The 24610-nt window shown below is 46.4% G+C and overlaps 1 protein-coding gene across 8 annotated transcripts in view; it reads left to right on the top strand.

Moving 5' to 3' along the window:
- The window catches only part of SETD5 (SET domain containing 5), a 63107-nt gene that overhangs the window by 26706 nt on the left and 11791 nt on the right, over positions 1-24610 (top strand). For 2 of the 8 annotated variants that reach the window (XM_083491128.1, XM_083491127.1), the window contains exons 2-18: positions 407-581; positions 3203-3308; positions 5007-5218; positions 6017-6075; positions 6389-6576; positions 7784-7822; positions 8321-8563; positions 8982-9130; positions 9320-9437; positions 9902-10011; positions 10255-10495; positions 10685-10765; positions 13202-13465; positions 14149-14469; positions 16116-16358; positions 19022-19151; positions 22555-22808. In XM_083491128.1, the coding sequence (XP_083347254.1) occupies positions 511-581; positions 3203-3308; positions 5007-5218; positions 6017-6075; positions 6389-6576; positions 7784-7822; positions 8321-8563; positions 8982-9130; positions 9320-9437; positions 9902-10011; positions 10255-10495; positions 10685-10765; positions 13202-13465; positions 14149-14469; positions 16116-16358; positions 19022-19151; positions 22555-22808 (2829 nt within the window). In that variant the 5' untranslated portion in view covers positions 407-510. Of the gene's footprint in view, positions 1-406; positions 582-921; positions 967-3202; positions 3309-5006; positions 5219-6016; positions 6076-6388; positions 6577-7783; positions 7823-8320; positions 8564-8981; positions 9131-9319; positions 9438-9901; positions 10012-10254; positions 10496-10684; positions 10766-13201; positions 13466-14148; positions 14470-16115; positions 16359-19021; positions 19152-22554; positions 22809-24610 lie in introns of those variants that run through there. The other 6 variants (XM_083491131.1, XM_083491134.1, XM_083491133.1 and 3 more) reach the window with 5 other exon arrangements.

Raw genomic sequence — 24610 nt, 5'->3', positions numbered from 1 at the left:
CAGAAATGAATAAATGCCTTCCGTGCTGCTTTCTTTTCTCATTGGCTGCTGTGGGATTCTATCTCAAAACACACACACACACACACGTTGTGCTCTGCCTCCCCTACTGGCAGTTTTACCCATGTGACCGTCTTTTGCAAGACAGGCCTGCGGGCCTCTTGCCTGTGCTTGGCGTTCTCTTTTATGGCACGAGGAAATATCTGCATGTGAACCAGGTGGCCATATTTGAGAGGAGATTATGTAAAAGTAATGCAGAGGCAAGAGACAACACGCACCCTCTGAAGTTTCTCATTCCTTCAGCCTGCACTGTCCTCAACTTTAGGATGGTTTTGCAGGCAGGGTGAACCATATGTCTGTGGCAATGATACACAAAAATGCAGTGCATTGTTTCTTTTCCCCTTGGCAGGTTTCCCCATGTCCGTGACGTGTTGGCCGAGGCTCTGCGGCTGCTCCCCGCCCTTGGAGCCGCCAGTCGCTACCCTTTGGACTCCGTGATCCCTGACAAACGTCATGAGCATTGCAATCCCTCTGGGAGTCACCACACCAGATACATCTTATTCAGATATGGCTGCTGGATCTGAGTAAGTTCTGCCTTGCCTGCTGGCGTGTGAAGGGCATGGAATCAGGCCTCGGTGTTCAGACTTGAGCTGTCCTGCTGAGCCCGGGATAGCAGGGAGTAAGCTAGCTTTGCAACAGATAAACCAGAAAGCAGAGATGGTATCTGGTGCACACATTTGATCGCGACGGAACACCAAACAGAAGCACTTCCCCCTTTCCCTCAAATTGCGTCCAAGAAGAGGCACTGTCTAGAATACTGCTTTCCCAGTGATCTTTAATTCACACCTGTTGTATCATACCTTGGTTGATAGGTATCTTGCAAGACATGAGCCCTGACGGTACTCTTCTTTTCCTCTCCTGTAGCCTAAGTTGCATGGTGCTGCTGATACAGATGGCTGTGTGATGTGGGTAAGGAGGATCTTTCAGGCATCGGGCCTCTTGCCTATCTCAAACTGTTAAGTAGATTTTTCACCCCTTTAGTGTGGCTCTTTTCCCGAGGGAGGCTTGTAAGGTAGCTTGTGGGAAACTTCCTGCGCCAAAACCCAAATGAAGTGTCTACACTACAGGAAGGAAGATGCCTGGAGTTGAATTGATCGTTGAGCTTAGTCAGGCACGGAAAGAGGGTCATGCCTTGCTGATGCTGTTCTGTGCTCCTGCACTTGTCTTCAGCAGTTTCTCCCAAGAATGGAGCACTGTGAAGGGCCAGACACACTGTTTGAACCACCTGCTTGACAGACTGTACTCAGGAGACACTGAAAGCTCTGTGTATCTGGCCTCTGTTTGGTGGGCTTTTGTGAGGCGCTAGCATTCATGAAACACTCCTTTTTCCTGCATCTTTTTGTGTATCTGGATACACGGTGTAGTATATCGTGTCTGGTTTTGTTTCATACCACGGACCTGATCAGGCTTTGTTGAGCACCTGTCCAGCTCAGCTTCAATCATACTGCATCTGGAGTATTCTCGGCAAATAAGCGCACTACAAAATAAATGTCCTTTACTTTGTTTCCTGTCTAATGTTAGATCTGTTCTGAATACACGTCTCACTTCATAGCTATTTCTGTCAGGTCTTCTTGTTTTGATGACAGTTTTTTGTGTTTTGTTTTACTGGGAATGTTTAGGATCACATTCCATGATACTGTCAGGTTGCAGTGGCCTTGCGTTCTGTCTTCTTATATATAGAGCCCTGAAAAGGCTGTAGCTGTTACCCGTCCTGTCCTTGCCCTCCTTGGGAGCGTGGAGGTAGAAGCAGCTATGTTAAGATTGTTTCATAGCACTAGACTTCAGATGCGTGTAGGTAAAGGGTCTGCCAGTCAACGTTTGCTCTGCTGTCACGTGCCACCAAACCTTCATGGCCAAAGAGTAGCCACAATTTGAAGAAGGGTCTCTCCTTGAGTTTTATTAATTTTCAAGAGCAAGCTCCAGGGACTTGGGATGCAAAAGTAGAAATGGGCATGGAAAAGCTACTTTTGTTAGTAGGGTATCAAGAAAGGAACACATTGATTCAAGATTAAGCTTCTATAGGTAGAGGAGTTGCTGGTTTTACCAGTCCCACTGTTTTGAAGATCTCTGTAATTTAATTTAGCACAACAGAGCAGTAGTTAGGAATGAGGAGTTTGCGGTCATCTTGGAGAGACAGGAGTTCCAATAAGCAAGTGCCGTGTGGCCACCCGTCCTCTTCCTGGCTGTAGCTTTTGAAAGTTGACTGCAGTTGCAGAAAGGACATTTCCTGAACCATATCCCTAATGCGTGCTTGCAGCGGCAGCTCCTCCTCCTCTTAGTCCTCCCCCCTCCTTCCAAAGAGAGCAATTTCTCCTTCTGGCATCAAGGCTTTGGCTTCATCACCTACGCTTTTCCTGTTTCCTTTTCTATAACAAGGACTCCCACAGCCTTTCACTAATTGCCCATTTTGTACAGTACCGTATTCTGAGTTGATTTTTTTCTGCCACCTTGTGGTGGAAAGTTGCAATTTTCGGTCAGTAATTAGTTGGGAATTCACCGCATCATCCCATAAGAAAGCAGGGTATCCTGAATATTTTAGTTTGTCCGGAGTTCCTTCCGATCCAGGTCATAGATATTCCTGTAGCTCTTGGCCTATTTTTGTCAAGTACTCTCAAGAGCTCCCATCACTAGAAAATTGTGTCTCGGCTCCTATCTGTATTGAGTAACTCATTGCATTTGAAGCAGCAGTATGTAGACGTTGTGGCCTGAAAGGTATTGCCCTTTAAAGTCTGAGGCTGTGGCGGGGTGATCTCAAATTGCATAGAGTTGAGTGGGGATCAGGAGGAGGAGCAAATCCACGAAGGGTTTAAAGTGAAATGAACAGCTAGCAGAATAATCCAGCGAGCAGCATTGTCAGCAGCTTTTTCCTTCCTGTTGCCTCTTGCTGAAGCAGGGTTGCTCGTATTGCTTATCCGGGATGCCTCATTTTGAGGCAGCTGCCAGTCACTCGCCCTTCCCTAGCCCCTGCTTTATGCAGAATCCGGCCTTCATGGATTCCATACCTCACTTGCCCCTCAGAAAAGGTATGTCCATTCTCGGCCGGATATCTGTGTGGCATGAGAGAAACTGCTAAGACCTGGCTAATTTTTTTCTTCAAAGAACCACTTCCTCTACTGATTGGTTCTGCTCTTGGCCCTTTCTGCAGCCCAGAGTCTGTGGAAGCTAGCCCAGCTGTTGGTGAGAAAAATGTGTATGCAAGTCATGGCTACGGGGCCTCCCAGAGGCACAGCTACCGAGGGCTGCCTTATGCAGTGAGTACCGTCTCTCTTATCTGCAGCCGACTCATCTATTTTACCCATCCCCTCTCCCTGGCTTGTGCATGATTGAGCTGTATATCTTCTTTGAGGACGGCAGCATTGCCAAGTAACACATGGGCACTGAATTTCTAGCCCCGCGTTTGTGTTTGTTTAGTGCTTGCAGACAACTTACTGCGAAAGGGAAGCATGGAACTAGAACAGCCTAGTAAACAAGCCCACAAAGTTACTGCATTTCCAGAAAATCAGCCGGCATGAGAACATAGGCTACCCGCCTCTTAGCAAGACAGTGTTAAAAGAAAGCCTTCTGCCGAGGGAGCTGGCAAGAGGAGGAGTGGTCTACCGCTCTTCCGCCGTGTGCCAGTCACAGAGGAAGGGCTGCCTTTCCACTGTGACCAGCACAGAAGGCAAACTGGCTGGTGGAGGAGGAGGAGGACGACAGAGTGATGGGCCTGTTCGTTCACCTGCATTGAATACCTGGCCTCCTTTGCCTGCCGAGTGAGTTGTTAAATGCAGGCTTGGACTAGAAGGTGAGGGGGGCATCTCTTTTCCCCTTTTTGGTCTTTAGCACTGACTGCTCATAGAAACTACTACCTAGGGTAGACCTACCGATTGCAGGTAGATTTTTCTAATGAAGTTCCCCTCGCCCCTCCCCCAAAAGTGTATTGATAAGCCCCAGTATTTTGAAAGTTGAAAGCATAGGTTTCAGAATCAAGCCAGTTTGAAAGACAGCTTGCAGTTTTTCTGTGCTTAACAGTGCAGAATGCTTGCATACACATGCAGGTCTCCGCCTTAAGAAAAGCAAGAGGGACCTGCAAGGAAATGTTATGGTGTGGAGTGTGCTGGCTCAGGTTTTCAGCTGTCCCATTCCATCGTTTTTCATTCTCCATCACTGCCACCCTGTCTACACCTGTCAGCCAGCCAGTATTTCATGCCCATCGAGAATGCTCAGTCCTCACTGGATGGTTTGGGGGCATTTTTTTCCATTTTGGGGGTTTGAGGAGGTGGAGTGGGTATACTTATGCTGAACCCCAAACACATTAAATTATTGAATTTCTCTGTCAATATCTGTGAGCAGCTCTCATTCCAAACTTGGGGACAGTTTAAAATAACTTCTTTGAACCAGAAAATGACGTATCCAGACATTGAGATGCTTATTTCTACCCTATACATATGCATACATGTTTCTCTGTCTTCTGGTTCCAGACACTCCATTCTCCCCCTGCATCCCACCCGGTTGCCATTTTCTCCACATTTTGTGCCTTGAAGAGATAGCATAGAGCTGTTTGAGGCGTTTTCCCTGCAGATTTTTTTGGTACTTGTTGCAAGCCCCTGATTTCCTCTGAGACTGCTGGTACTTCTTTCTTGTGTGTGGGTAGTGTGGTTTTGTTTCCATTAGCACAAGCATAGGTAGTTCAAATCAGTGTTAGTACATTTTGTTAAGACGCCTGGATATCAGGGCTTTCTTTATCTGTGGTTGGACTGAGAAAACAATTGCTCCGCCCAGTTTTAGAGAGAGTCCAAAGTTGTAGGTCCTTGCTCTGTTAGCCAGAGTTCCTGTCGCTCCTCAAATCTGTGCATGTGGTGGTGGGTAGGTTTTGGAAGTGTCTTAGGGCTCACATCTTGTGTAAAGTCATGCCTCTTGCTCTCCTCCCCCGCATTCAAAATAGAACTGATGCAAATGTTTGTTTTCAGGATCATAATTACGGAGCCCCTCCTCCTCCGACCCCTCCTGCTTCTCCCCCTGTCCAGACCATCATCCCTCGTGCAGAACTGAATGGCCTACACTCTCACGATGAGGAGAATTCTGGGGACACTGAGAGTTCTTCAGAAGCAGAGTCTATTCCTAGCTGGTGTCACTGTAGTCTCTCCCAAGATGGTTTCCTCATCAAATGTGAGAAGTGCAGGTAAGTTCTTTCCTGTAGGCAGCTTTATACATGGGAAAACGAGGGGGGTGGGGAGAATGTTTAAAGAGGCTTCCTGATTGCTCAGTGGACCATTTTCTTTACCTTCAATTGGTCACTGCAGCAAAGGAGCTGACTTACACAAAATCAACACGCACATTTTCACAAGGCAGGAGCCAAATCCTGCAAGTTCATCAGATCAAATAAATAGTACCAATGACAGATTGTCTAAAAGTGATTTGTTTGAGCTGACCAAATGCAGTTGGTTAAATAATCATACCTTATGCTCAGTGGAGTGTGTCTGAAACTCTCCATGAAGTTAGGTGCTTCTAATGCAATGGTGAAAGAGTAATAGCGAAGGAAAGGTGGAACTTCTTCAGAGATTGGCAAGCAGCAGAAGGGGGCTTGGGGGGTCATAAGGAACATGAGATCTGATGTCTTTCCACTTTCCTGTCCTTCCAGGCCATCATTGGTCCAGGGCATTTCAGTGGCTCTGCTTTCACCCACTGTAGGCTTATTTCCACACATACGAGAGCTAAGAATGTGGTCTTTCTGAAACTTGAAAGATGGGGCTCTTGAGAACATGAATATTGCACTGGGCACACAGCCCATTATTTGCTGAAGCGATGGCCTTGGACGTGAATGTGTGAAGCCGAGACGTGGCCATTAAATTCATTTTAACTTTATATAACACTTTGATGTCAGGTGACCTGGTGTTCCGCTGAAGACCCGAGGTTAATTTATTTTAAGCAATATAACCCTTAATAATGCCTACTTTGGGTTTCTGTTGCCCTTTTGCAGGGGGCTTAGCCGAGGGAAAGTGATCAGACTTCGTCGGAGGAAGCAAGACAACGTGTCAGGTGAGTTAGTGCCCCCAGGCTTGCGGGATTTGAATGAGCGGGTGCCCTGATGCAGTGAGAGTGCTCTGTGTCTCATTGCCTCTCTTTGTCATCTTTCCCAGTTTACCTGAGATCTCAAGAGTATAGGGTAGGTACATTGGAAGAGCTGAAGGGGGCAAGCGCAAAGCAAGTTGCCATTGTGAGTGGAAGATGATGGTTCCGTGCAGCCTTTTGGGGAGAAGAGTGCAATGTTAACTCACCAGGGTGGGACAGGGCAGGCACAAGTTTTTTCAGAACAAAGAGGAAGTTGCCAACAAGACATTTTTCACGGCAGGTGGGGACAGCAGTGCAACTGAGAGCTGGGACGAGGAGCTCTCTCCCTCCACAGTGTTGTACACTGCTACACAACACACCCCTACGAGCATCACTCTGACCGTCAATCGGGTCTGCAGAACCAAACCCAAAAAGAGGAAAAGAAATACAGAGAGAACTCGTACGGCACCAAAAGCCAAAAAAATCAAGGTATGTCAATAGATACGGTTGTCGGTGAGTCCAGCCAGTTACTAAGTAAGCGTTTGGGAGGATGTCTGGTCGTTTTCCTCTAATCTCCTCCTTATTGGTATGCAGCCTTCCATATCCTGATGATGATCTCCTTCTGGTTTTGGGGGGGGGGTAGTGGGGGGACAGATGCTGTGGACAAAACGAACACGAACAGTGACAATGTGTTCCACCGATGCCTGAAGTGGAATTGTGTCACCATGCCCACAGCTCAGGCAGGGCTGCAACTGTGGGGGAAGAGAGGGCTTTTCTGATTGCTTAAGCAGTTGTTTGAACAACAACAACAAAACCACACCAACAACCCCAAAGGACTCTACATGCATCTTACTTACGGAGATACAAAACTAATATTACTGAATTGGTAAGAACTAAACTGACTTCCAGCATTCTAGCCAATCAGCATCAAGTAAAAAAATGAATGCTAAGCATCTGCCACTAAATAAGAACAACAATAGTATTTTAATCATACAACATCAAGAAATGACTTGCATTTAATTTTTTCCATTTCAAATTGACACCCCACCCTCCCAATGCATAAATGATCTTTGGTTCCTTTACCACCCAATGTTCAGACTTTGGATATAGAGACCCATGGGTGGAAAACTGTGGGTTTGGATGCAGCAAAATCTGGCTGATGTATATTGTGCATATACAGAAGAATTGTTCCTACAAAGCAAATTTGTTTATAAAAGTTACTTTTTGGTTAATATTCTACACATTTTACATGATTCTTTGCTGCATAAGCTAACAAAAATAATGCATATTAAAGTAATTCTTAAGCAGCAACTCTCTTCTTACTTAGATACTTGGAAGGGGTTTTTTTTTGGGGAACTTCATTTTGCTGTTTGATACCCACAGAAAGATTTTAGGGTGCATAACTGTGTATACTCTGCTGTGGTTCCTTTGCTCTTCTTTCAGAGCCTGTTCTTTGCTTTGTGGAAGTGCTACTTGGCCAAAGCTGCGACAATCCGTGCTTGTCGTCTAGGGAGGTTCTGGAAAAGGCAGCCAACCCTTTAGGGAGGTGGGGGAGTCTACCATTGAAAGTACACTGGGATCAGTTTTTCTTCTAGTCCTTGTTGCAGTTTTGCATCTGTGCCCCTTATTTAGCATGAATGAGCACAGATATATAGGGCAAAAATACTGATGGTCATTTGTCTTACTCTTTCAACAGGCTTTTAGAGAAGGTTCACGGAAGTCTTTGCGGATGAAGGTGAGTTAAGCCACATACCTGATCCCAGAATACAGTTTCATGCCTGTAACACAATTAATGACTCCTGGTTTTGTTCTCGAGGACTACTGAGCCCAGCTTATTGGTCATCAGCATGTATGAAACTTCATGGTTATCCTTTGACCCGGTCCAAGATGGTTGTGGCATTATTGTTGAGACAGGTGCACATTTAAAGGACTTTGGTGTGCAAGGCAGGGATGTTGAAGAGCAGAGACGTTGAAGGGCTCATTAGTTTTCTAAGCGATGTGGTTGGAATGGGCTCAAGTACTGTTGTGCTGGTTACCTGAGGCTACTTGAGTAGAGACCAGGATGGGGAGAACTTTGAAAATGCCACAAAAAAGCTGGCTGAGAACAAGGACCACACAGAGTTAGGTGGTTATTTTCCTAGTTATAGGCTGCTCTGTCACCACAAGCAGCCCCGGTGCTTTTCACAGAGCCCTTATGCCGTATAGACATTGAACTGACTCCCTTTTGTTGCAGAACTCTCCTTCAGAAGCCCATGCCCTGGATGAGAATACGGCAGAGGGGTGGGAAAACCGCATAAGGCTCTGGACCGATCAGTATGAAGAAGCCTTCACTAACCAATACAGCGCAGATGTACAGAACCTCCTGGAGCACCATCTAAATGCCAATAAAGAGTTTGTGGGCAAGGCGGCTGTGCTGGACACAATCAATAAGACAGAGCTGTTCTGTAACAACACTGTCATTGGCTCTCAGATGCAGGTAAACAAGTAGACCCCAAAGTGGCGGTAGGCCAGTTGGCTGCATGCTAGGGTGGTGGGTCATTGATAAGGCCCAGGTTTGAAAGATGCTCTTTTGCCTCTAGATGCAAGCAAGCTTATACATAGGGGAGAGCAGATAAGGTGAAGCTCGGGGAGGTATGAAACGACAGTCCTTCTCTCCCCGTCCTCCTTTCCTGGCTCATTAGATAAGATTCTTTTCAGGTATAAAATATTCCTGGTCTGGCCAGCAATGCTACCTTGAGCATGTCTGCTACTTCAGTTCATGCATTCTGGTAGACAATTAAATATGGCCAGTGATCTCAGACCCTGGTTGCTCAGCTGCTTTTAACAAATGCAGCCATACACATGGACCTTCCCCCTGCCGAGTGGGTCCTAAAATCTCTCTTTTAACTTGGCAGCTGCAGCTAGGGAGAGTGACCCGGGTTCAGAAGCACCGGAAGATCCTGAGGGCGGCCAGAGATCTGGCTGTGGACACTCTTATAATTGAGTATCGTGGGAAAGTGATGCTGCGGCAACAGTTCGAGGTCAATGGGCACTTCTTCAAAAAGTAAGAATGCTGAGCGGTCTGAAAAGTGGAACCGTTTTGGGGGCTGGTGTGGGTGGGAGGTTCCCCACAATCGATTGGTTTTAGAAATGAATATGCGTTATGCGGTGGTACGTCCAGATCTCCACGGGTGCCTTGTAGGCTTGGCTGTATTTGCCATTAAGGTTACAAGTGCTGTTCTTTCTTTTTTAGGCCGTATCCCTTTGTGCTGTTCTACTCCAAGTTTAACAGTGTTGAGATGTGTGTGGATGCTCGGACTTTTGGTAATGATGCTAGATTCATCAGGCGCTCCTGTACACCAAATGCAGAGGTAAGTGGTTGCTGTGGTGTTTGGCATTTTGATAGGTGTGAAAATTTGGCTTGTATTGGTTGAGTTTGTGGTCGGCCACGACTTCAAACAAAGATCGCCCTACCAGCCCAAAAGTGCTGGAACCTCAGATCCTTTATACAATATTGATCCTGCAGAATATTTTACCAGTAGCCCCAGAAGGACAAACACTTTGACATTGTGGTCTTCAGCAGGTGGAATTATGGTCCATCTGTCCTGCATTCTCCATCAAGTATCCCAGTCCTCGACAGAATTCAGAATTCCCTACCTAGCAAAGCAAATCCTTCCAGTCTCAAATGTACACATCACGTTTCACAACTTGGTTGTTCTAAACTAACAGATGCTTAAAGAGACTGGCTTTGTTGCTACTTCATTGAAACTCAGCTTTTGCAATGTGGCACATGCTTGACTTTTGGAATTGTAACGTTTCTGTTTGTGTGTTGAAGGTTCGCCATGTGATAGCAGGTGGGATGATTCACCTGTGCATATATGCTGTTACATCCATTGCCAAGGATGCAGAGGTCACCATTGCCTTTGACTATGAGTACAACAACTGGTGAGTGTTTGTTACTTGCTTATTGGAGACTTGCCCTTCTTCCCTCAGGACTGACCTTTTCATTTGTGCCCCTGCTTTTTGTTGTCAAATTACATTCTCAGCCTCTCGGGTGGTAAAGGTCATAATGGGAGCAGTTCCCCTATCTCTTTCCTAGACATTTAGCTCAACGGTATACTTACATATTGTTTCTCAAGACATTGTGAAGCGATACTAATATATTCTGTGTCTTTTGTGATGGGGCAGCAACTATAAAGTGGATTGTGCCTGTCACAAGGGAAACCGGAGTTGCCCTGTGCAGAAACGGAGCCCAAACACTGTAGAACAGCTGCCTCCACCTGTTCTAGACACTCTGATTGGAGCAGAGACCAGGCGTCGGAAAGCTCGTCGGAAGGAGCTGGAGCAGCGGGAAGCTGCATCAGATGAGAACAGCAATCCACAGCCAGAGGAAGTCCCTGAGGGACTTGCTGCAGCCAGTGATAATGAGGTAAAGTCTCCACTATCCTATAGCATTGAGTGTTGGTCACTAACTCTGGAGGAACTTGTTCCCAGAGGGAGTGACTTCCCTGGGCACAGAGCAGCCCCAGCCCCAGTGAAATGCTGGACGTTCACGGTAATTGTCCCATATCTTTTTGCAGCTGTGACTGCTGCTGAGGTCCATTCTCTCACATTTCAGGTTGCAGACAAAGAAGAGAAGCAAGAAGAGGAGAAAGAAGCCACTGCGGATGACCAGGGAGGTCTCACTCAGAACAGACGGGCAAGTATCTTTTCCTCTCTTTTTTGTAATGGGTACAGTCCCTCCCATAGGTAGTGAGTTTTTATCCTGCCTTCTCACACAGTGTGGTCTGGTTAACTAGTCTGATCTGCCTCCCTCATGCCAGCATTATTGTTCTGCTCCTGTTCTTCAGGGTTGCTGCTGTTTTCACTAGCCCAGGTGCTGTGTTGGCTATGGATTCTGATTATGTGGTTTAAAATAGTGGTTTTCAAAGTGTCTGCGTTCAGGGAATCTTTTCCATGTTGGCTTGTCTGCAGCAGAACCCTGCACACTGCAAAGGATTCTGGGACATAGTGTCCATGTTCTGTTCAAGCAGGACACTGGCCAGATCTGTTGGGCCTCACCAGTGCCCTGTTTGAACTAAGTCTTAGCCTGTGGCTTTGATTTGTAGGGAAGATCAAGAGTAGTGGCCGTGCTGTCTTCAATGACGCTTGTCCACTACAGTGTCTATCTTCTTACTAAGGAGAGCTTTGTTAAGCTTCTGAGAAACAGCAGGATGCCTGCAAAACAAAGATGCAAAAGCAAGATTACTTGTGGAAGGGAGTCAGAGTCAGGGGCTCAGCAGGCTTGATTCAGGAACCTGTTAAGAAATCTTAACAACCATCTAGGCCTCCTCATGGCAGTTTTAGAAACAGATATTAATATGGCACCATTTAACCTAGTCTTCAGTTGCCGCTACGGAATGCCTCAGCGCCCTGCTGATCAGCTGATCTATGCAGCAGCATAACACCGAAAGATGTGCCTCTTTTGGTGCTGTGCTGCTCTGCGAATCAGCTGCTCTGCGGGGCAGCGCAGCACCAAAAGAGGCATTTCTTTTGCTGCCGTGCTGCCCCACCAGCCAGCTGACTGGCCCAGGATGGCAGCAGTGCCAGCCAGCCAGATGGAGATGTTATTCAGCAAACCTGGCGACCAGGTATCTCCACTTCCTCACAAAAGGCTGGTTGCCTATTGTGAAATGTGGCTGGCGCTCTGATATTTTCAAGCACTACCCCATGGCTTAGGGACGCGGGTGGCGCTGTGGGTAAAACCTCAGCACCTAGGACTTGCCGATCACATGGTCGGCGGTTCGAATCCCCGCGGCGGGGTGCGCTCCCACAGTTTGGTCCCAGCGCCTGCCAACCTAGCAGTTCGAAAGCACCCCCGGGTGCAAGTAGATAAATAGGGACCGCTTACCAGCGGGAAGGTAAACGGCGTTCCGTGTGCTGCGCTGGCAGATGCAGCTTCGTCACGCTGGCCACGTGACCCGGAAGTGTCTGTGGACAGCGCTGGCTCCCGGCCTATAGAGTGAGATGAGCGCACAACCCTAGAGTCTGGCAAGACTGGCCCGTACGGGCAGGGGTACCTTTACCTTTTACCTTTACCCCATGGCTGTTGAAAGTGAAGTAAAATGGCAGCAGCTCAGATAACAGCAGTTCCTTTTCATCCTTGAACCTAAGAATAGACAGACAAGAAAAGAAGAGAGGTTAGTCAACATGAGGAAGCTTCAAAGGAAGCCTACAGACATAGGAAATGGAAGGTAAACGGCAATAGTCCCCCCCCCCCCGAATCTTAGCACTGCCTATCCGTGCCAAACAAAAAAATATAACTTGGTCCAGTTAGCCTTACCAGTGTATGTATATGAGGGATAGGATTGAATAGGGTAGGAGGTGAGGAAAAGCTGGCATTTTCCCTAGCAGCAACACTAGCTTGTTGCTTGTATCACTGTTTCGAATCCCCTGGAGCGTATATTGCCTGAACAGCCATCTTTTTATGTTATTCTAATGGCTACTGCTACTGCTTCTTTCTTATTTCCTGCTAAAACCGATATGAGCGGCACACACTTTCATCAGTTGGGCTTCTGTAGCCTTGGAAACAAGGTGCTTTCTTGTCACGGCCTTTAAAAACAAAACAGTGTCCTTTAAACGGTTATACAGAGAAGTGGAATATTCATTATCAATTTAAAAACAGCAACAACCAAAGTTTGATTCAAAAGGCAGAATCCAAAGCACAGAATATCCTGAGAGGAAGGTACAGTTGAGGAAGGCCTAAAGTTGGGGGGGGGGTTAGGAAGAAGCAAGTGAGAGATGACTTAGCAAGCAGTTTAATGACTTAAGTATAAATGTGGGGGGGGGGGGGTAGGCAGGGGTAACACGCATTTTAATCCTAGGCACCTAATATTTTCACATGACCATGCTGTTCTGAATTGCAATTGCTTTGAGATCAGTGTATTCTGAGTTGACAGAACTAGCATCCTGTGTTCTGTGTGGTCAGTGCTCAGGCAAGTTGATCCACGAGGAATGGAGAACAGGACATTATTAGGATGTCTACTGGTTTGCCACTGTTGATCTGTTGTGTCTTCCCTTCTTGTCTGGTCTGCCGGTTTTTTTAACCCATTTGTACCTGTTCTGCTGACTTTGATTTGTGCTTTGGTTGGGCTAGACCCGAGAAGATCGGAAGGTAGAAGCCATCATGCACGTGTTTGAGAACCTGGAAAAAAGAAAGAGGAGGCGAGATCTCCCATCGGACCGAAGCAGCACAGACGCAGAAGTGGTGGTCACGGCAGAGACTCCAGAACCGGAGGAGGTAAAAGCTGAGCCAAATGAAACTGAGGAGAGCAGTTTGGCTTCAAGTGTTTCTGTGCCAAGTGCCCCTTCCAGTGCCAGCAGCGTTGGAGTGAACACACGGAGGTCTTCACAGGCCGGGGTAAGAAGAAGGGTAGAACTGCCAAGGGTTTGGCCCCAGTAACTTTGGGAATTACAGTGGAATTGCTGTATGCAACTCCATGTTCAGAAAGGATGTCCTTCCAGCTACCAGATGCTGGAAGTGTAATTCAACCTTCCTGTTGTATTAAAACGTCCACTGGAATGTAATTATATATTATATAATTAGACCATTGGCTTGATCCAACATGACAATTGGTTGTGAGCCCCTGACTGGTAGCATTTTCAGTGTTACCAGACATGTGCTGGATTTGAAAGAAGTCACGTTTCATTGGGTGTGCTGAGAGCACAAGGGAAGGTGGGGGCCATATTTTGGCACGGACTTGCTGTCTACAAATCAGCACAGTTACTTTCACAGACCACGTTGTACTGGCACCCTTGGGCACTTCTTATTGGACTCAGAATATGCCAGCTGGCACCTGTTTGGCAAATGCTTCAAGGGGTGAAAACAGTATTCTAGAGGGAGCATTGCATTAAGATGCAAGTAAAACTCCCCCACCCCCCAAAGAATACTAGCGTCCCAGATTTTCCCTTGACTCTCCCTTTACACTCCAGGAATTAAACCTTTACAAATATATTTCGCCAGGCTGCTCCTGTTTGAGAGCAAATGTGTAGAGGCGCAGGTTCTCAATAATTCCATACCTTACACTGGGCTTTGCTCTGCAGGAAACGGCAGCAGAGAAACCAGTCTCTAAAACAGCACCGTCAAAACCAGCTAGGCCGCGACCCAAAAGCCGGTTTTCCCGTTATCGGAGTAGTTCCGCACAGCGGCTGAGAAGGCAAAAGCAAGCCAGCTCCCAACAGGCTGAGCTCTCTCAAGCAGCTCCAGAGGAGGGAAACGCCGTGAGCACAGTAATGGCGGCGGAAGTCAGCAGCGTGGAGGGTCCTGGAGAAGGGAAGCAGTTGATGGGTTCTGACCCAGCTGTGGCTGCAGTTGCAGGAACACAGGCCAGCCGGGCTGCACTCAAGTATCCCAAAACGAAAAAGGTAAATCAACTGAGGGATGGGCAGGATGTATCTTAAAGGTAAAGGTACCCCGACCATTAGCTCCAGTCGCGGATGATTCTGGGGTTGCGGTGCTCATCTCGCTCTATAGGCCGAGGGAGCCGGCGTTTGTCCGCAGACAGCTTCCGGGTCATGTGGCCAGCATGACTAAGCCGCTTCTGGCGAACCAGAGCAGCGCACGGAAACACCGTTTACTTTCCCGCCAGAGCGGTACCTATTTATCTACTTGCACTTGTGCTTTCGAACTGCTAGGTGGGTAGGAGCTGGGACTGAACAACGGGAGCTCACCCCGTCGTGGGGATTCGAACTGCCAACCTTCTGATCAGCAAGCCCTAGGCTCTGTGGTTTAGACAAACATAAGCATATTGCAGGATGTATCTTAGGACCCTGCAATATGTTTATGTTTGGGTAACAAACACAGTGTGTGGCAGGTTTATAAATTACAACAGGAGCTGTACAGAGACTTCAGTGGTACTATCTGAGTCAAGAAGACAAGATTTGACAATCCTGATTTTCCAAAGCCTCCTCCACTGGTTTCCCAACCCTATCAACATTCTCCAGTGAATTACTATCCATTTTCAAAAGGGTGAAAATAATTTTAGCCCAGTGAAAAGAAATGGAGGAAAATGGCTTTTTATGAGATTCCAGTGAGACAGAAATTCTCAAACTGTGTGAGCTTCAGGCAGGTTGACTGTGGAAAGGTTGCAGAACATTTGAGAATATCTGTGCTTGGACCTGCACTTGCCTTATTTTCTCTCTCTGAGTAATGGAGATGGGAGGCCATTTTGACCCAGGGACAGATTTATCGAACAGACAAACAAGTCATTTCCTAGGGCCTGTGATTTTCGTAATAGTGCACTGATTTTGATAATGGTGCCAGAACCATCAAAAAGGTTTATTAAGTGGACTGCTAAGACCTCCAGCAATTTACAAGTGGTCTGCCAAGAAAATAAATAAAATAAAAATTGAAAACTGCTGCAGTAGAAGCTTAACATTGTTAGAACCATTTGAGGAAAAGCAATCAAGCTGAACTTAATTTTCTATGGTGTAACCCATCATAAGCCAAGATCTGTTTTTTAATGGACACTTCTTCAACTCAGTTTTTAATAAGAGGTTCAGAACATGATTTCTAGACCTTTAAAATGATACAAGTGGCACTCTCGCAGCCCAACAATGGGGCAGGTTTTGGCACCTTCCAGATCACAGGGATTTCTTCCAGGAGGAGGTGATTGATGAGAACAGCAGTTCTCATTGTAAGACCTTATGAATTACACCAATGAGACCTTTCCAAAGATGTCATCGCCAGGCCACTTGTATATATCTTACGCACCAGATTTAAGAATGCATTTGAGGGTTTTCATTGGGGGGGATATTGTTGTTGGCCCATAACCCAATGGTAGGGCATATACTCTGCCTCAGGTTTCATCTCTGCTACTTCCAACTTTAATAAAGAGATGTTTGGTAGCAGGGCTGGGGAAGTTCCCTGCTTGAAACCATGGACAACCAGGGCCCAGGCAGAGTAGACAGTTCTGGGCCCACCTATTCCCACCTCTCCCTATTGACTATTTTGTCTTATCTTTACAAGTTCCTTGCATAGTAAGACACATTTCTGTTATTTCTGCTTTCAGTATCTAGTTACAGAATGGCTGAATGACAAGGCAGAGAAACAGGAGTGCCCCATTGAGTGCCCTTTACGTATCACCACTGACCCAACCGTGCTGGCCACCACCCTCAATATGTTGCCAGGCCTTGTCCACTCCCCCCTCATTTGCACCACGCCCAAACACTACATCCGTTTTGGTTCTCCCTTCACCCCAGAAAGGCGAAGGCGGCCGGTTCAGCTGGATGGGAACTACAGCTCATGCAAAAAGGTATGTCTGCTTTTGGTTGTGGTCCGTGCACTTGGCCCAATATTTCTTTTTTTAAAAAAGAAAATGTCTAATGAACATGCATGACTTTACTTAAAGCACCCCAAAATATGCTTGTCCAGGTTTGGTTTACTGAATCTCTTCCTGGAAAAGAAACATACAACTAAAATTGTTTTAACTGGTTCTTATATTTTCAGTGGATGTAGGGAACAGTTTCTCCCTGCTTACAACACTGCCTCATGACACTTTAAAAATTACAGAAAAGGCATGGTCTTCTTCCATAGGCTCACTAGCTGTTCCTAGATGTGAATAGATTATGCACTGCATGCATTGTTAGAAAGACAAGACTGTGGTGTGCTTGAACTCCTCTACAGTGGTACCTCAGGTTAAGAACTTAATTCGTTCTGGAGGTCTGTTCTTAACCTAAAATTGTTTCTTAACCCGAGGTACCAATTTAGCTAATGGGGCCTCACGCCACCGCCACACAATTTCTGTTCTCATCCTGAAGCAAAGTTCTTAACCTGAGGTACTATTTCTGGGTTAGCGGAGTCTGTAACCTGAAGCGTCTGTAACCCGAGGTACCACTGTATTTAAATACAGGCTCTTGCAGGATTTCTTAAAACGCTTTATTGTATGGGTTTAAAAAACTGCAGTAGCTGAAACATCTAAGTAGTAATTGATGCACCTTGCCTACTGGGACTAAGATTCTAAATTAGGTGCACTGTACACATCTTGAATTTTGTGGTTGCCAAGATATTGCTGATTGAGATCTCTTGAATAGAGATAACCTGTGATGATTCTCGGTTAGGTGAGCAGAAAGGAAAGTGCGTTTCCCACCTGTTTTCTCTCTGCACCGCAAGCTGTAGCTAGATTAGGGAGACTAGGAAAGTCAAGAGTATCTGTTTCAAGAAGGGCTTTGCATAGCCCAGGACCGGGTGTGAGACATTCACCATGATGCACACATTGTGATGCCAGCTCTAGATTTTCCGTAGACCTTGGCAAAGTCAAGTTTTCATTTTAATCTTTTGCTTTATTTTTCTAGGCTACTAGTTACGTTGTGTGTCTAATGCTTTCTTTAAATGTATTTTTTGCCTTGAGAGGCAATACCTACTCAGAGTCTGCCTAAAGCAGCTTGTTTTTCATGCCTTACAAAGGCAGGATTAATAGCTGGGTTTCCAGAGGGCTCTAAGCTGCAAAGGAATGGCCCATGGACACAGGAATGCCCTGTATGCAGTTTCCTGGGCCTCACGAGTTACCTGGTATAAAACAACAAAACAATCCCCCACCCACAAAATTGTGTCAACATAACCCCTCAGGCAGATAAGCAGATTGGGAGTCTATTCTGGTTTAGGCTGCTTAAGTAATGAAAGTAGTTCTCATAATACAGGACAGCTTTTTAATAAAGCTAATATTTGGGTATCTTGCTTGTATTTTGGCAAGTTGCCTGTCAAGGGCAAGGTGCAAGAAAGGGGATAGCCAGCAACAGGACTATGAGGAAGTGGCTTCTGTCTACTTGAGTCTTGAGTGGGCTAATGCATTTCCACAACTATCTTGAACACCCACAAGGGCTTTGAAACTTGTTTTCCAACGAAATTGTGGGATGGCCTATGTGCACATTTGCGTGGTGAGTCTAGAGCAGCATAGGATGGCCATACTACTGGTCGTCTCTATTTCTTTGCCTGCTTTTGTTGAATGTATATTCTATGCTGCAACCAGGCCAGAAATGGGCTCCCAGCATTTCCTTTTAGACTGGTAAGCATATCTTTGCCATATCTTGCTCTGACACAGCGGGATAAGCCGTATTTAGAATGCACCTTCTGCTAATTGGGTCCTGAATCTGGTTCATTTCTCCGTGTGAATGTCCTGGCCAGCTAACCCCAGTGTGCTTTTGGGCAAAAAGCAAAGAATTCAATTTTACTTTCCTAATTTCAGTTTAGAGCATTAATAACATAATCCTGTGTGCTTAATTAGAATCACTAATTTCCAGATCTGGTTTTACCGTGTGCATGTTCAACATATGAGAGTCTTGGACTAGGTAGGAGTGGCAATCTGTTGTTTTTATGTTTCCATATGCTAAAATAGTGGTACCTCCCTAGTAAAAAAAAAAAGCAAAGCAAAAAAGCCGGATGCTGGTGTTCAAATCTTTTCATATAAAGATACTGTTCTAGTTGTCATGGCTTGTGGAGATGCATTTGAAAATGGGCTATAATAGATGAATGGCTCAGAGTCCAAGGGGATGAAACTTTTGGCCTGCACTGGCTCCCTCTCTCTCCTTTAAGGCTCCTAGCTAAGTTTCCCTAGACACAAGCCCCTGCTGCCCTCCCTGCCTTAGGCCATTTCCTTCTCCTACTGCACCATCATTTGCCAGTTAAAAATATGGGCTCAGCCTAAAACATGTATATTGAGTGACCTCATGGAAAATAAAAACTATTTGCATAGAGGCATCACTTATTTTCAGTAAAAACAACAACTTTGAGTTGGGGTACAGGTTGTAAACGACCCCACCCATAAAGCGATTGAGGTGAAAACAGATCCTCCCCATCCCCTGGGGCATTGACCAATAACAGATGGAAATTGCTGAAAGTGGTCTGTTGCAAGTCGGGGGCGGGGGGAGAAACACTTTAAGTGGGAGCCTGTGCATTATTAAGCAAGGTTTGTTTTTGCAGCGTTGGATGAAGCAGGCTCTGGAAGAAGGGATGACTCAGACCTCAGCTGCTTCCCAAGAGAACAGAACTCAGTGTCTATACCAAAGCAACGAGAGCGGTAGCACTTCTGGCATCTGCAAGGAAAACGCAGGTTGGTTGAGAGGCCTCCATGTTTCAGTGGTGCACCGTGGACGTCGTTTCAGTTTTCCACTCCTTGAAGGGCCACTTAGAAAGCAAGCAAGCATAACTGCAGTCAGTAACTCTACATAACTCTGGCCTCCCTGTACTAACCAGTTTATTTATTCGTTTGTTTACGGCATTTGTATCTCGCCTCGTTCTCCAAGGAACTTGAGGTGGAGTGCATAGTTATTCCCCTCCTCAATTAGTCTTCAGAATAACCCCGTGAGGTAGGTTAGGCTGAGAAGCAGTGACTGGTTCAAGGTCACTCAGTGAGCTAGTGAGCAATAATAGGTACAGTGCACATAGAGTTGCGTAGTGTTTTGCTACCTGTTGATACAGGCGGCTTCTTCTTCTTCTTCTTCTTCTTCTTCTTCTTCTTCTTCTTCCCTTCTTGTTATTTCCCAACAACTCAGGAGCTACAGTCTTTGGCCCAGGGTTTGTGATGGATTAGAGCTCAGAAATGCCACCCTCCTCATTGTATAACATCCTGTCCTTCACAGCTCCTCAGGTTGCTACGGTGGTTAGAGCGTGGTGCTAACACCAAGGTTGTGGGCTCAAACCCCGTATGGGCCACCTCCATATTCCTGCATTGCAGGGGGTTGGACTGTGAATCTCGGGGTCCCTTCCAGTTCTACAATTCTGTGACTGTGGCACGGGCCTGTTGCCATTCTGCAGATATCAACCCACCTGTTAGCCTGCTCCTGAGGGGAATGCAAGGGGGAACAAGCAGAAAAACCGTACAAGCTGTGTGAATGGTGTTTCTTTTGCCGGGTGACTACTCATTCTGACATTTCCCTTGCAGAGGGGGGCAGGGAGGAGTGTAAGAAGGGGACCCGCCTTTCCCAAGATCAAGAGAACCCATTCCCCTTTGGGCTTCATCTAGAAACAGAGACCTTATTCCCAGGGAGGAAGTGCACTGCACCAAACCCAGTGCCACCGCCTTCCTCCACTTGCTGGGGAAATAACTGGTTAAAAGAGCAGGCACCTGGTTGCAGAACAGCCACTCTCCAGCACCGGAGCATACATCTGTGAGCAAAGCAAAAAGACAAGTTTTAAAAACAGTAACTTTGCATCTGTCTTTGCAGAGGAAGAGGGTGGCGATCTATCCAAGTCAGGGATCAGTTTTCCAAGGACGCGAGACGAGGCCCTAGGCAGTGTACAGATAACTGTGTGTTACACAAAGGTTAGAGGCATCGAAAGCAGAAAAAGCACTAGTTCTGGGCAAATTGCAATTTTGAGCGAGAGGTGGGTGGGGGGGAGCAGAAAAGGCTCTCTGGTGATCTTTCTAAGAGGCTTCTATGGGTTGGATTCTTTGAGTTAAAAGTTGTCCAGTGGCATTTCTTAGGACCACGAAATCATTTGGCTTTTGAGGGGTTTCCTTCAAGTCAGATTAAGTTCTGTCACAGGACGTAAAGAAGTGCTGGGAAGGGCAGGCCTATGCAACTCCCTTGTTAATAGGGTGGCGGGAGAGAAGAGAGGTGCTGTTGTGGCTTGAGAAGGAAGGGAAATTGGGGGGAGGACTGTGTACAAGATTCTTATGCAAGGGACAGCTCACATATGCAAGTCAGCATCTTGGGGGAACAACTCAAGAGTGCTTGCAGCAGCTAGTGAAATCAATAGTTGTGGGGTTGGGGATCTAACCTACCAGCAAAAACTTGGCAAATGACCTCCCACTATCCACTTACAACTATGCCGGGGCTGCTGTTAGGCAAAGGTTTGCATTGTGTGTTGAAGGGTAGAGCATAATCTTATCAGCAGATGGATGGAAACACTGGAGCAGCCCTAGTTCCCTTGGAATAGTTGACTCTCACTGGATAGAAGGCAACTGTGGTTTTTTTGGCCAACAGGATTGATGTCTGTCGATGGAATATGGGCTAATAGAGGTTCCCTTTGGGATGCAGGTGGGCAGCTTGCAGCTCTGAGCCAGATTCCATTTGGCCTGATTCCTTTTGTGTGGCAAGGAAGGAAAGAGGAGAAGGTATTGGAGAGCAGAGTGGACACCTTGACCTCTGACCCCACTCTCACTTTTGGCTCAGGCTCCACCCACCACCAATACAGTCGTACCTCGGGTTAAGAACTTAATTCGTTCTGGAGGTCCATTCTTAACCTGAAACTGTTCTTAAACTGAGGTACCACACTAGCTAATCGGGCCTCCCACTGCCACCGCACAATTTCTGTTCTCATCCTGAAGTAAAGTTCTTAACCAGAGGTACTAGTTCTGAGTCTGCAACCTGAAGCGTCTGTAACCCGAGGTACCACTGTATGTGACTCCAGCAGATTACCCTCCAGGGCATGTGACCCCCAGCAGAAAAAAGGCTGCCTGCCCTGCTTTAGGCGTTCTACTGATAGTGTGAGGGGTGGCTTACTGATGAGCAGCTACTTTGCAGCTGGGAAAAAGTGTTTCAAGTTATCCAACTGTATGAGTGGGCGAAAGAAGCCTTGGTCTATTGAGAAAGAGAGATTAGCTTGTGTGTGCAGATGCAAAACACTCCAGTTGAAGGAAAGTGGGGGCTTCAAAGTTCTCTTTTGGTCTTGCCATCAGTAGCTGGTCTCTACCCTAGCAGGAGACTTGCTGCTGCAAGGGTAGTGGAATTTGACAAAATAAAATTAACAAGGCCTCATCGATGAAGATTGCTTGGTGCCTGAGGATAGAGATAATAGAGCAGAACAACCCTTTTACTGTACTTTGAGGATTGATTTGAAAGCATTGGGGGCAGTAAAGAGTGCAGAGAGGAAGGCCTGGATGTTGTCAACAGAAAACGTAACAGGGGGACTTGTGGGCATTCCTGCAGGACCTGCTGGATGTTTCCTGCAAGGACTAGTTCTTGTTCCGCCTTGTTTTGAATCCTTGCCAGATTACCCATCAGCCTAATGAGTGCAAGGAAGATTCACCATTCCTAGCTCAGGAAGACTGCAGGTAAATGAAAGGAAGCTTCACAAGGAAGTGATGCGGCTGAGTGGCAGAGGGAGAGGCTTGGGCTATCACTTTCTGGGCCATGACCCTGTCTTTTGGCAAGATACATACTGCTGTGTTGGTGGAGATAATATGGAGATGATGTAGAGAGGCTTAGATTTTGGACAACCTAGACCTTATTAGCTTGTTGATTGCTTTTGGTTTGGACCCTTTTTTAATCTCAGCGAGTTCCCTTGAGCCCTGAAATTGCCCCCCTTTCTTACCTTCCCCTGTTTTGGTAGTGCTCCTCTTTGGAGAAAAGAAGGGTTCTTTTAGAGAGAGAGAGAGAGCGCTGAAGAGTTCTCAGTATGGCAAGAACCAGTCAAAAATTTAAAGATTCGTGTAGGGGGAGTAGATGATGAGCGTGGATTGGGGCTTTGTAATGGTAGAGTCACTACCTGGATTCTGTGTTGCCTTTCAGATTTCCTGAGCCCCCTGAAGAAGTGGAAGTCTCGCTATCTAATGGAGCAGAGTGTTACCAAGTTATTGAGACCGCTTTCTCCAGTCACTCCCCCACTTCCTGACCCCTCGGTTCCAGATGCGCTGAGCCCACACCTCACCACGTCCTCCTCATCCATGCCAGGAGAGGAGGAATGTCGAAGTAGCTGCGGTGTGATCTTCTCACCAATTCCCTCCTTGGCTGCTAGTCGTTGTAATACTCCACTACAGTTTGAGGTAAGTTGGGGGGCAGGATGGCAGCTTTCCCTGCAGACCTAGGATGTATGCATCAAAACTCCTTGGAAAGACAGGTAGACCTAAGAAATGAGAAGATAGGTTTTTTTAAGAATCCTGTGTATTCCGAGAATTTGGCACCTGCAGATTATAAAGTCCCTATTCTTCTTTATTGTTATGCACAGTATATGGATACTAGAGTGTGCAAAGAGTTACAGGTTACCAGAAACACTATTCCCTGCCCTCTGATTCACTTAATCTTAGCTTCCCTACCCCAGTAGTATCCAGAGATGCTGTCAGCTTCTGGGCTACTGCTCTCCTGCATTCACCTCTTAGCAAACTCTAAGCTTTGGAGAACATTAGCTGTATTGCATCCCAAGATTTCCCCATCTGCATGATGTGTTTCCTGTTCTTCTTACAGCCATTTGCCTCCCCCTTTCAAAACTTCTGTAAACCTTTGTAGTGCAGTGCAGGTGTGAGTCATGCAGGTAGCCTCTGTTTTGTAGTTTCCCTCATGACAAGCACGTGCCAGTGCTTTCATTCTGAAGCATCCCGTTTTCTAACTTTTTATTGTGTCCCATATTTGTGCTTGGGGTGGAGTTGGCGCTTCCCATTCCCATTTTTCAATATTGGGCCACTAAACTCTTTAGGTCTGCTGCTGCCCCTTAGCAAAACTCCATGGAAATGTCTATTCTTATGAAAGTTGAGATGACCACAATTTGGGATTCTGGACTCTCTGCTATTCTCAACTTTCTGCATAATTGTATGGGCTTTGAGTCTGGGCTGTGCATTTCTGTACACATAAGAAAACGCTATTGCACCGAGACAACACAGACTGTTGGAATCCAGATTCTGCAGCTTCTAAAACGGTGCAAATCAGAAGCCTTTGCATGATTTCTCGTTCTTTGAAGAACTCTACTTCTGTTTATTTTTTATTTAACGAAATGTATGTACCGCTTGATTGTAACATAACCTCTAAGTGGTTTACAAGGAGGATTTATTCTGCTGACTGGGATGGCAGCTCTTAAGCCGCTTTAAATCCTGCTCACCAGCAGTCCTGGCTCCTAAGATTCCATCAGGCGTTGCCCACATATTCTCAAGTGTAGCTTCGCAACCATAGTTGCTCCATTGAAAAAAAAAAGAGGGGAAAAAATTCTTAAGCTGAATTCTGTGGCTGGTGTCCTGTGGCTTTTCTATACTTCCATATAATTGTAGCATTTCCACCACCGCGATTATGGCCCTGCTGCTTGAGCGCAAGTAGGTTGGTCATTATACAGTGCCTGATCATTAATTTTGCTTACTATCCAAATGGCAAGATCCCCAATCACTTTCCCAGTGCCTTTGGATTCAGGTCTCGTGGGCTCTTGCACAGTTAGGCCACTTCCAGTTTTGCACGGAAACAGAGACAGGACTCGTTGGGCTGGGGGAAATGCAGAATCGTGGTGTTGCCAGAAGCCACAGAAACTTGAGTGGCCTTAGCTGCACCAGTCTTAGTGAGACAGTGGCATGGGATGTCACTAGGACTTTGTATCTTGAGACTGGACGTTGGTCCCAATTTGCACTCCTGATTTGAAGCAGCACTTAAGGAGTGTTGGTCATAGCAAACTTCAGTCGGACTTCAAAGGTTTCTGCCCCGTGTAAGAAAGTGAGCGGCTTCTGCTGCTGTATGACTGAGTTTTCTGCCCACCTGCCCCTCTTTATGTGTGTTGCAGGGAAGGAGCCTTTCAATGTGTTAAAGTTTCTACCACCCATTCTCCCCAGTTTCCCTGTGTTGAGGCTTCCCCTTTTCACACCATTCCACTCAT

This window comes from Podarcis liolepis (assembly GCF_965112155.1).
Source record: "Podarcis liolepis genome assembly, chromosome: 2".
Taxonomy (NCBI): domain Eukaryota; kingdom Metazoa; phylum Chordata; class Lepidosauria; order Squamata; family Lacertidae; genus Podarcis; species Podarcis liolepis.
This window is presented reverse-complemented; position numbering and strand designations above follow the sequence as displayed.